At 47.6% G+C, this 12346-nt stretch overlaps 1 protein-coding gene across 4 annotated transcripts in view; it reads right to left on the bottom strand.

The window, feature by feature from the left end:
• The window catches only part of LOC119397017 (splicing factor, proline- and glutamine-rich), a 206403-nt gene that overhangs the window by 126496 nt on the left and 67561 nt on the right, over positions 1 to 12346 (bottom strand). For all 4 annotated transcript variants that reach the window (XM_037664435.2, XM_049417297.1, XM_049417298.1 and 1 more), the window contains exon 3: positions 4238 to 4533. In XM_037664435.2, coding sequence (XP_037520363.1) covers positions 4238 to 4533 — 296 coding nt within the window. The remainder of the gene's footprint in view (positions 1 to 4237; positions 4534 to 12346) is intronic.

The following is a 12346-nucleotide window of genomic DNA, read 5'->3' as shown; positions in this document are numbered from 1 at the left end:
AACGCTTTCCGATTCGTCGGGCCTCCCGCGCTGTCTGCTGCAGCGCACGCAAAGCGGCAAGTTAATCTCGCTGTGGTATCACTGTGTTGTTCTCGTCGATTTACGTCCGTAAAGTTCCAACCCCCGTAGGCTGGCAAGAAATTGGAGCAGGCGTTTTTGATCATCCTCAACAGAGACTGCATGTTGCGGCGTCTTACTGCACGGTGCCAAGTGAGCTAGACGAAGTGCGCTGCAGCCGCCGGGAGTGAATTAGGCCTACACTCTCGGCCGCGTTTTGGAACTTTGATCGTGGCGAAGCCATATCGAAAGTTGCGCAGCGCTCATAAATTCGAAAAAAAAAAAAAAAAAAAGCGAGATCATGGCTCGGGTGAATCAGAAGCGCATCCAGCAGAGGACGGTGTGGCGGCGGAACGCGATTCATCGGTCGAAATGCCGACTTCACCTGTGTCGGTGGCCGCCTCGACGAGGTCAGTGATAGGCAGCGTGGTAGAAGGATCGACATGACGTTCTTGACTAGTGCCGATCGTGCGCAACAGCGATGCAGACTGAAGATGAGATCTCGAACTTATCGGCAACTTCCGCTAGCGAGCACAAGCTGCGGACGCTCGCAACAGCGTGCGAGGGCTCTGACCCGACGGTGGCTAACTACGGGATCGTCGACTTCTCCGCAATCAACAAACTGCTTGAAAGGACATGCAATGGGGCCGTTTCGATTGGAAAATGTGATAAACTACTCTCCTGGTGTCTTATAAGGCCTTTATTTGCAAAGTAAAGCATTCTTACTTGTGTAGCGCTCTTTTAAGATGCAGAGTTTTGTTTTTTGCTTTTTTCTCACTTTCAATTTTTTTGGCCACCTTTCATTCTTCTGGCATAAAATCGATTTTTTTTGAAAATCGCATTTTCAGTTTCTGTAGACCCTTTTCTATCAGATTCCAAAATATCTTCCCCAAAAACCACGTAGAAGTGCTTTAAAAAATTTGTTACGCCTGCCATGGTGGCGAAAGTTATTGCGGAAATCGCAAAAAAACACTGATTTTCAAAAATTAATAGCTCCAGAAACGCGCCACCGTTCGCCGATATTTTGGTCTCGTCGGAACGAGCATTTCTCCGTCTTCGAATTCCCCGCCTCAGCTGGCTCCTCCCTTCGAAAACAAGCGCACAAAAAGCAAATGTCCGAAGGTCGTTTCGAGGCCTCCGATTGGCCCCGTCCGCCATGTTGCCCCAGCGCGCCTCGCCATTGGTCCGATGCTCGCTTCGGGGGATCGTCGGCTGCTGCTTGCGCTTCGCGAAGTCACGGCTGTCGAAAGTCGCGGTCTTTATGACGCGTTCGCACTCGTTATGTGTTCACGGCTCGAAGTCGACGATCACGTAGAACTTAACTACGTTTTAGTTAGGAGCTGCAAGCGGAAGCCCGATCAGATTACGATGGCACGCCGCGCTCGTAGTGAACATCGTAAGCGCGCGTCTCGGTCCGACCCTTTGACTCGTCGGATCAGCGGTTGGAGGTTCTGCTATCAACACTTCGTACGTAGTGACGAAGATAATCGCGGGACGACTCCTTGAACTCGCGACCACGCATTATGTACTTTCAAACAAACATCGGGCACCGCGGCCGGCGCGTCTACTGCTCGGAGTCGTCACTAGGCCTAACTCCGCTCACGGCGCCGGCGTGCGAGACGAACCTCGAACTTTGCGGGCAAGAACAACGCGTTAGAGGAACCGCGGCAGTGTGCTTCTTCGTAAGCAGCGCAGCGCATCGCCCGCCGGCTCCTCGGAACCGCGGATGGTAATTTTACGCATCGGCAGCGGACCCCACATCCAACCTCGTCGCGCAGCGGCCGCGCGTCGGCGTCCCGAAATGCGAGACCAAACACGTTGCGCGCCGATTTTTCGTCGCCGCACCTAAGGATATTGCACATTGCACCGAATGCCGCGACCCAGAACATCGCGTGCAGATTTCCCGGACTCCGCGGCCGAGCACTTCGAGGTGAAATAAAGCACTGTTGATGAAATTTAGGCGCGCTTGGAGCCGTGCGTGGTATCGCCGCAAGCTCTCATGAATCATCTGAAAAAAATTAAAGCCTTGCAGATAACCGTGTTCGCCGCAACCGGGTGAATTGTGAAGCGCATCACAGTCGAGGTTTACAAGTGAGCTTGAGTGAAGCAGGGAGATGAATTTACATCTGCCCAATTCACGTCTTGAATAAACAGCTAAGGAATTTCTATTCCCCCAATGTCTTGGCCGTAATTGCCTATTATTTAGGAGGAAGGGATCGGCTGTCATGATGAGAGCCACTCTTAGTATCCTATAAAAATCATTCAATGATCAATTGCAATAAAGACTTAGTGATAGCATGAATACAAGAAAGCTGGCAAAGCACCACAGCATATGGCCTAATCACATTACAATATAACGGGCAGCCGAGAAAGAATCTCTGCGCTTGAAAAAGGCTAAGAATCGATCACTAGAGAAGATGGAAAGGCGGCAACGAAAGAGAGTGCCAAAGGACACCTCCAGTTATGCTGCAGGATCATTTTAGAACAACATATGTGCTCAAAACTTTCAAACGTCGTTTTCTCAAAATGACTCTTGTGGCTAGTGAGGCTGCTTGTTCCAGCCATATCTCTGGAACCACTCATCGAATTTCCATAAGTCTTTTTTTATTATGTACTTGAATAAATTTCTGAGGGGGTGACAAGCCCCTTTTTTCAATATATTGTGTCTGTTATTTATTATAGTTAATCAAAATTTGATTGATAATATCCTAATCACCAACACTAAATTCGATGGTCTGCTAAAACTTTTCAGCAAGGAAATTCAAAAAAAGGGCTCTGTTACCCCCTGAAGTATCAATCTGGGAATCATCATAGTTAATTTCACAGTTCCAGCACCTTTTGAAAGTTCTCCAGGCCTGGGATAAGAGAACCATGTGCACTATTCTGACATACTGCTGTAACTTGAGAACCAGTGAACATAACTTCATGAAATTTTGTAATTCTTCTAATGCTTTTGCTATGAGTCTATCCTGAAAATTTCATTAAGATATCTCTATAAACAAAAAAGTTGGTATCCGAAGGTAGCCTCCCCCCTTAGTACACTCGGTTTTGATCATTTTTGTATTACTGAAAAGCTGGATGTTTAGTGAGTGCAACAAAGTGTCATATGTTACTATAGAAAAGCGTAAATTTTTACCAGAGAGAAAATAACAAAAATATATTTTCTCGGTAGTCGAGTGGCGAACTTTGAAGCTTCATAACTTATGTTGTAGGAAAGCTAGAACCATAAAATTTGCTTTTTGCACTCTTTGATAACTGTAGAATGCAATGACATTTAATTCAGCAGGATCCGAGTAGTAAATTTATTGAAAAGGTGATCAAGCGATATTTTAATTAATGATTATTTAAAAAAATAGTCGTAAGGGCTACATAAAAACTGAGTTCATATTTGATATTTACACATGTAAATACATGATCACCGAAGTTTTCATCATCCTAACTTAAATAAAAAGATGCTTTATGTCAAAGTGCCTCCTCCCCCCTTAAGGACCACATAAAACGCCTGTATACGGAGATGAGAGCCGGAAGTGACCGCTGCCAAATGGCTGAGATGGGCCTTGCCAGCGATGCTGTGCACATGAATTGTCGGGGCTTGGGCCTGCATTCCTGAGGCACTCGTTCGTCGTGCCTTCAAGAAGTGCTCGATATCAAACACCCTTGATGGCACTGAAGATTAGGTGCTATGAGAGGTCATCCCTGACAAGGGAGTTTCGGAAGGAAGTCCTTCAAACGACGATGAATAAGTGTGTTCATAAATGTATTCAGTTTGTTTTCCTCATACACTGAAACCTCGATATAACGAACATGCATATAACGAAATATCAGTTATAACAAAGTAAATTAGGAATAGTCTTGCAATACATACAGTGTTAGGAATATACCTTTATAACAAATTTCAGGATATAACGAAGTTATTTTCGTGTACGATGTAAAACTTCGTTATAATGAGGTTTGAGTGTACTATATTTGGTGACAACCTTTTTTCTCACGTTTGCCATACCCCGAGATACACCTCGTACTATACGCAGGCTTTTACAGTGCTTTGCATAATAGGCCAAATTTCAGTGCAAGTAAATTCCCGTCTTGACTGACTTTGTTATATGAATGTTTCTTAGTACAGCTGGTGCACTTTCACGTGCACCTACTTGAAGCCAGACTATCCTGGCTGTGTGACACTCACTCTCGCGCAGCATGTTGGCCTCGTGCTCGTAGAGAAGGGCCTCCATTTGGTCCTCGAGTGAGCGACGGCACGACAGGATGTCCTGCTCCAGCTGCTCATGACGCGCCCGTTCATCCTCATACAGCTTCTTCCAGCGCATGGCAAACTCGTATTCGAATGAGCCGACCTCAGCCAGCCGGGGACCCGCCTCACGCTCCTTCTGGAACTGCTTGTTGTTTGGCTGGAAGTTCATCTCGGGCAGGCCGTCGTCTTCATCACGCTGCTCCAGGGGTTCAACCACCACGGGACGAGGGGTGCTGGCCGCCATGGGAGGAGGTGGGACAGGGTTAGCAGCCACTATGGGCACTCGTCAGGCAATTGTGAACAACACAATGAAACCATACATGCTTAATGGCATGACACAATCACTCACCACCACAAGCCCTACACTTCAAAATAACATGCAAGAGCACCACGTGGCAAAAGGTAAAAATAAATAGTTTTAGTGGTCCACTAAAATGTATAGAAGGAAAATATGCAATCATTACCAGGGCAGAGAACTCTGGCCACTCACATCAGTTGTTATTTCCTTGAGTGTAAAAACATTGCAATTCAGGCTGTTATCTCTCCATTCTATTCTCCTGCACCAAATGAACCAACTCCCTGTCATTCGCTAAAGCAATGGCATCCTCAGGGGTGAGACGGCTCAAATTGATTTGGGAGCAGTTTTTGGAGCAGAAGAACCCTGATTTGGAGCAGTTAGCGGAATTTTTTATGTCATCTCAGGAGCTTGAAAAACAGATTTGTAGCAACTTGGGGGGACATTGGCCTAGGATAGACATAACACTGAAGCAGCCTTAGGAGAAAGTATCGCCAGGTATGAACTACAGTCGGAACTCCGCTTCAACGAAATTTCCGGTACAACGAAAAATTCTCGGTTCCCCGTCAACAGTCCATAGGAGTCAATGCATAAATATGCTCGCCACAACGAACACTTTTTCTGCTGCCGTTCCGCTTCAACGAAATTTGATGACGCCATTCGGGGCTCAAAAATTTAATTTACCGTGCAATAAACACAATCTCGGACATTTTGATGCATTTTAGAACATAAAAATACGAAGTCTGAATCGCGTGTTGGAACCACCAGAAACCGCCACTGTTGACTGAGCATGGGGGCCGCCATTGCTTAATAGCGACGGCGATCAGACTGCCCTGCTTTCGCAACTGGCTTGAGTTGCTTCTGAGTCGCAGACAATCCGAAGCCAAAGCTCAGTTGTCGACACTGGTGTGCAATCGCGAAACGAAAGCTTTTCCGATGCCTTTCTAATACTTTTCGTGCTTTTCGCGCTTCGCTAGTGGTCAGAGCGATGGTACATCCGCCACATCCGCGTTATCAACGCGAGCAGCCCTGGGGTGCAGTCGCGGAATGGTGCCTTTTCCGATACCAATGCTTTTCGCGCTTGGCCAGTGCGACCGGTGATCGGAGCAACAATTCGTCCGCGTTATCAACGGGATCAGCCAGCCGCGAGTGGTGGATAAGAATAGCATACAATAAGGCGTAAGTCATCGCTCTGCGATAGCACGCCTGCATGTCGCCGTTGTCGGCGAATAGCTAGTGTTAGCGTGTTGGTGCGACTGTGCAGTTTGTGTTGCGCGCCCGTGCTTGTTTGATCCGTTCGCGGAAGCCGTTGTTTCTGCGTGGTTTTCAACGTGGCGTCGCTATGCATATATGAGAATCATGTCGTAACGCTGCAGGGGACGCAAAGGAAGCAGAAGGCACTTTTTGAATATTGGAAATAAAAGTTTCACTGTTCTACTAGCTCAGGTCAGCCATATTTTTTTCGATTTCACTACAACGAAATGTTCGCTTCAACGAACATTTTTCCGAGCACCGTCAATTTCGTTGTAGCGGGGTTTGACTGTATACTATCTCTTTAAATACTATGCGACCTATCTAGCCCGAGTAAGAAACGCATGAAATAATTGAAAAGAAAACTAGGCTCACTTCATAAAAACTTGAAAAAAAAATGTGATTGCACAAGAATTGCAGTTACATAGCAGTAGGCCTTTTTAAGATCAGCGATATAACTCAGCAGATTACTGCTTTGGTTTTTATTGCGATAGCAATTATATGGACATTCTGAACAGGTTTTTGCCATCAGCATCGCAGTCATGTTCCGTAAAAAGTCCAAATTGATAACATCCCACGCGCATCGTATGTTTTACCCTTGGGTAAAAGCACGCGAGCAAGGCGAACAACGCGGCTGAGGCAGAGATGAAAAGAGCAGACCAATCCCCGTTGCACAGAGAGCGCATGCAATAACATAACACCACATGCCAGGCCTGCCGTTGATTGCGACTCATGCAGAGAGGAAACGCACCGCCCATGTTGAAGAAGCACGAAGGAACGCGAGGGAGGGGAGGAGGGGGGGTCGCTCGAGCAGCAACTGTGGACTTTGACTTTAAGGGCGCAGTCGCGATCGCTGGCGCGTGCGCTATCTCGGCTGCCATCACATACGGCTCGTATACCCTTCTAAGTACTGTGATCTCTATGCTTCTCTCCTTTGAGCAGCCGTATTCTCTTGCACTAGCGTTTTGTAGTTACGCGAGATTGGATCCATGTGTTAGCTGCCAGCCTTACTTCGTATAATATTACAATTTGACATTATCGCATTCATTGCTTCACTTGCGGTGAAACTGATTTTTTGTAGATGTGCTTATTTAGCTTTTCAAGCTCCTCCGAGCTTCCTGTAGGTCAGTGTTTGTAAGGAGGACATCACAATAAGCGCCTTCATCTCGGCCGCGCGGTTGGCGTAGCATCAAACCTACTGCACGCTTTGACCGGACGAGAGCAAAGGTGTGCTACCGCCATTCGCTGCCCCCTCGTGCGGGACCACCTTCGAGAGCATGGCGCGGGCACCAAGATATCTGGCCGCATTGACTATCTCATAAAGCTATCGTGTACGGTACTGCGAGCATAGCGCCATTGTAACCATACGGCACGCTTTTATTGGGGAACGACACAAAGGCGCTTCGCATCAGTCCGCTGCCGGCTTCGGTGGCTTCGGCGTGAAGAACCGCCAGAGCATCGCGGAGACATGCCGCATGCAGGAAGCTAGTTGTTGCTACGCTGATGCAATAAGGGTGATGCCTCTCCCATGCACGGTATGGGTCTTAACAGTACAAACGCTCCCACAGCAAACTCACGCGTAAGTGACCCCACGCAGCAGCGTTGACGCGAAAACCATTGCGACCAGAGGAACACGCTACGCACAACGAAGAACCTGAGAGCCATTCCCGCTACGCATGCCACTTGATAGCGCCAGAAGACACAGCCTAGCGAGAAGCAGAAGCCCGCTCGGGGCATGCCAGAACATATTTGTGGCACCACGCATATTTACAACCCAGAGGAGGTTATGGCGGCATCATGGGAGCCCTCATTAGAAAGGTGCATAGAAACACGGTTGGGCGCGTCTATGCGTCTTGTGAAAGTCTCGTTTTCTGGGTATCGCAGGCGCAGCTTGGAAAATCATGTTGTCAAATCGGCCTTTTTTCCCAACGAAGCTGATGTCAGCATCGAAATTCTGGCTTTTGAGGCTGATTTGGAGCAGTTCGACGCAATTTTTGCGATTTTCATGCTTTTGGAGCAGCTTGGCGCAGAAAAACTGAATTGTATCAAAAATGCACAATATGCGCAGCTGTCTCAACCCTGCATCCTCCAAACCACATCCTTCTATATTTGAAAGGTGCAGGGCTAAAAGAGGCACTGACATAAAATTTCAAGCTCGAGATGTGTTCTCCATTCGACTGCTCGGTATGCATAGGTCTTCTTGGCCAAATTTGAATGGTGTTGGTCACCTGAAAGTTATTTTATTTCGAGGGATAACAGCGTATGAAAGCTGCATTCAGCCTACCGCAACATCAACATTATAGTGACGTGCTCGGTGCGGGCTGTACCATCCTGTGTGATGATGATCTGATTGTTCTCATTGTGACACTGACTGGCACCAACACCTGGAAACGCTGTCACTCCCAGTGGCTCTTCTCGCTCCTCGTACCTGATCTTAGCCGTGCCGCTTGGAATGATTTGTCGTGTGAACATCAGTCAGCATGTCAGGGAACTGCGGTGAGCTGAAGTCGTGTTCTTCTGAGCGCGGAGTGAATGTGTCGTTTCATTACATGTACGGTGCACGCAAACATGACCACACACTATCAAACTGGAGTAGGCTATATACAAGTAACACTCAGATAGCATTAATAGAGAATTTTGGTTCGTCCGAACACATCTTTGAGTAATACCTTAGTTACACGAGCACGCTAACCTCCGTTTCCTTACATTGTAGTTACATCCAGTTAGACGGAAAGCCTAGCCACAGTTATCCACCCCACTAACTGCGGTTGCTCCGAACTGAGGTAGACCACCTCAGCTAAGAAAGCGAACTAACAAAATGGCGGTACCCATGTCAGCGATCAAAGGCAGTGTGGCTCCAACGGAGGCTGAAACGTCTTTCCAAAAGAGATTCAACTGGCCTTTCTCAACAACAGAGACAATGACACGCAAAACAGTCAGTCAAAACAAACCATGCACCAAACACGGCGATACCAAACGTATCAAGCCGCGAATTGTCTTGGCTTTCACACCGACAGCAAGGTGACTTCATCCATAGTTGCGAGACTAGCCTTTACTTATGCCAAGCATTGTCAAAACACTTGATGTATTCCTGCAGATGCAAGCAGGAAGATTTATTTTAATAAATAAAATACATTGTATTTGCCAGTATACTTATGAAAACCAGCTACAGTAAAATCTTGCTACTACAAACATCAGATTAACGAATTTTTTTGAAATCCCCGCCAAAATGCCTATATTGCCCAATGTAAAAAGCTTTCAGTACTACCAGAGTCCTTCAATACCTTTACTGGTCATGAAGCTTCCGCGAAAGTTTGATATAGGGACAGGAGCAGCCGCTAGGGGCGCCCTCGCCCGTGTGGGGGCATCAATGCGGAGCCGGCGCTGCAGTTTTACGGCACGCATCGGAACCGGAAAACGTGACTGAATGTACCCGCGAACGTTGATTATATCTTAAAAAGCAATATTACCTTCAGGTACATTCGGGGAAGCTCCAATACAGTGCAATTTAGCGTCGAATAAGGTATTGCAGCACGAAACGCATGCTGCCTCCGCTGTGCGATTTACTACCGCTATAAAAGCATGTTTCTTCCGTTTTCTTAAAGCACCTAGTGGAAATCTGCGGATGATCTAGAGTCCTTCAAGGGCTCTGGCAGATCTTAAAGGGGTACTGACACGAATGTTTTCAGTTGCTTTTTTTTTGCGCCAAACAAAAGGTCAAGCCCTCAAGAGCCTAGAAAAGGTAGTGCTACGCGCGAGCGCGTCCTGAAAAAGCAATTACAGTATGTTTTTAAAAGCTAGTTTCGGTTCCTACTGTACCCTGACGTCACAACACGGTATGAGCTTCTCGTCATGTGCTCGCACAATATATAGTGACGTTTCCATGGCCGCTCCACACCGTGGCTCCGTTGGTGACGCACAAGCGGCCATTTTGGAAGTTTTGATGACGCACAAGTGGCCATCTTGGAAGTTTTGGTAGCTAACGTCATCACAACTAGCCAGACTGCTGCGTGAAGTCACCAGAATTTGTACTGTAGCCCGACGTCAAGCTAGTGTCGATGTCAGTAGGTGCGCCATGGAAAAATTGACTTTAATATCAAATTAAAATATCTTATCAGCATTTGGTGAGCTTCACACTTGCTCAGAGCCGTCTCTGCATACAGGAGATTTGTATGGCAGAGTAAAATCGCCTTCGAAAAAAGGTGTCAGTACCCCTTTAATGTGTCGCGGAAATACAGTGGCTGCAACTCTTGAACGCGCATATCAAATCTTTCAGTCTATACACCTACGTGTATATCTTCGTATACAAACACCAGCTGCTGTTTGTATACGAAGATATCTTAAAGTAGCCTCGCATTTATCAAACACATCAGTCAGTTTGAATGAGTCAGTGCTTTGAATTTAGCAGTTGAGGAGCACCAAGGAATACTTTATACGGCTTTTCCCTGGTTTTGTGTTTTCTTTTGCGTTGGTTTACCACGGCGCCGTGCCGCATTTAAAGTTCGGTCGCTTATGCAATACTCTGTAGTTTTCGCAGTGCTTCTTTACTCTTGTTCAGGCGAGAGCCTTAGATGCCTCATCAAACGCGAAAATTGACCGTCGGCGCCAGCGGCGTCGACACGAGTAAAGCAAAAAATCATCACGTGATGACGTCACCATATAACGTCACAGATCGCCAAAATTTGTGATGACATCATGACGTCACGTAACGTGGCGTCACACGATGAAGTTATCACTTGACATCGTTGCTTTGCATTGCCTCCGTGATCGTTGGGCCGATCACGGAGGCAGTGCAAAAACAGGCAAGGTCCAGAAACATTGCAATGCTTCCTATCCTGGAGGCAGTGCAAAATCACCCTAGGTGCAGACAGCTTTTGGAGGGGGGCGGGGGAGGATCAATACATCAACTGAAGAAAAAGAAGATGGTCTTAACCATTCGATTAGTCTGAGGTGAATGCTTAAAGGGATGCTGAAGTGGTTTTACAATTCGGTAAAGCTTTGTTGCTAACAAGGACCAACATTATTGTCGACGATGGCGCAAGTTTTTTCGCTGTTGTGGCAGCAGGAGCTTTAAAATATGCGAAAGAAAAGTTCGTTTTGCTCCCCCCAAGCAAGCGCGCCAAAAGTGTGGGCGTGGAAATGAACCGGAACTACGTCATAGTCGGTAGTTTTGGCCACGGTGGTAGAATAACAGGTGGCCCGACGCGCCACTCCGCCAATGCACCGCGCGCGTCACGGTGCTCGAGTTGCCGCCGCTTTTCCGCAAGGCGGCAGCAGGTATACTCTGGGCCGATATCTCCGCTCCGCGCATTTGAAAGCATGTGGCCAGCGTGCGTCGCGAGCATTTAAACTGCAATTTACATCTTTAACTTTTGAGAAATAGATCCGCGGTGTATTTATTACACCAGAGAGGCTTTGAGCAACACTGAAGAGTTGCTGTCGCTAAGAACGGACGCGCCACTAATGAAAGCATGCAACGCAACCAGCGTTGCAGCAGCGTCTCTTCCTTTCTGCTTGGTCATCTTCGATAAATGCGGAGGCGTCCGTGAGTGCAAGCATCCGAAGAGCAAGAGCGTCCCTATGCCACGCAACCAGCGTCGCAAAGTCGCAATCAGCCTTCGAGTCATGATCATGGCCAGATCACGGTGGTCATGATTAGGTGATCCCACGGCTTGAGATCCGCTCTGATGCGTCGCGTTTGTTGCGCTCTGTCAAACCAACGCGCGTGACCGCATCGGTGTTTCCACTCACTTTGCAAGCTCGAAGCACGGCTGAAACCACGGTGGCTTGATCTGTGCCGCTGATGCGGCGGCCACAATGGGACGAAAATGCTTCGCTCCAAATTGCAAATCTGGCTACAAAACGTGCAAAGAAAAGCTGTGTCTTTTCTCCGCGCCGAAAGACGAAAAGCGACTGCAGTTGTGGAGAAATGCAATTCCACGGAAAGACCGCCAGCTACAGTCCTCCGACATACATACGATAACGTGAAAACCAAATGCTTTTTTTTTTACTCTGTACACTCGCCGGTAGAAATTTTCGCGCTTTCGAAAAAAAAAATACGTGCGCATCTCCTGCAATCTGCACCCTGTGACAGTCATATCGGGACTACCCGCGCCGATTAAAAAATTTTAAGCTTCATAAAGCCTGGCGCTCTTACTTTTGCGGTCGAAGCTGGCAGACAGCCACTACAAGCTAGTAAAAGCACAAACAACCGTTTAAAGCCACAAAATTAGCTAGAAAAACCGGTTTTTACAGCCCGGCGAGAGCTTGCAATGCGCGTCTTTCGGCCCAAAAACTCGTCGCGAACCTAGCGGCGGCCGCGAGCAACTCGAGCAGTACGGCGACGCGCTCGCGGCGCTCGATGGGCCACCTGTTTTATTCTACCACCGAGGTTTTAGCGGAGCCGTGGCCTCCGTGACTACTTCTGGCTGCGCGCGTTGGTGGAACTGATCGCGAGGCCATACTTTTACAGAGATGATGGCGCCGATGACGCAGCACAC

Source organism: Rhipicephalus sanguineus, chromosome 6 (genome assembly GCF_013339695.2).
Source record: "Rhipicephalus sanguineus isolate Rsan-2018 chromosome 6, BIME_Rsan_1.4, whole genome shotgun sequence".
NCBI classification, from domain to species: Eukaryota; Metazoa; Arthropoda; class Arachnida; order Ixodida; family Ixodidae; genus Rhipicephalus; species Rhipicephalus sanguineus.
The sequence above is the reverse complement of the archived record's forward strand: the minus strand, read 5'-3'. Positions and strand labels throughout refer to the sequence as shown.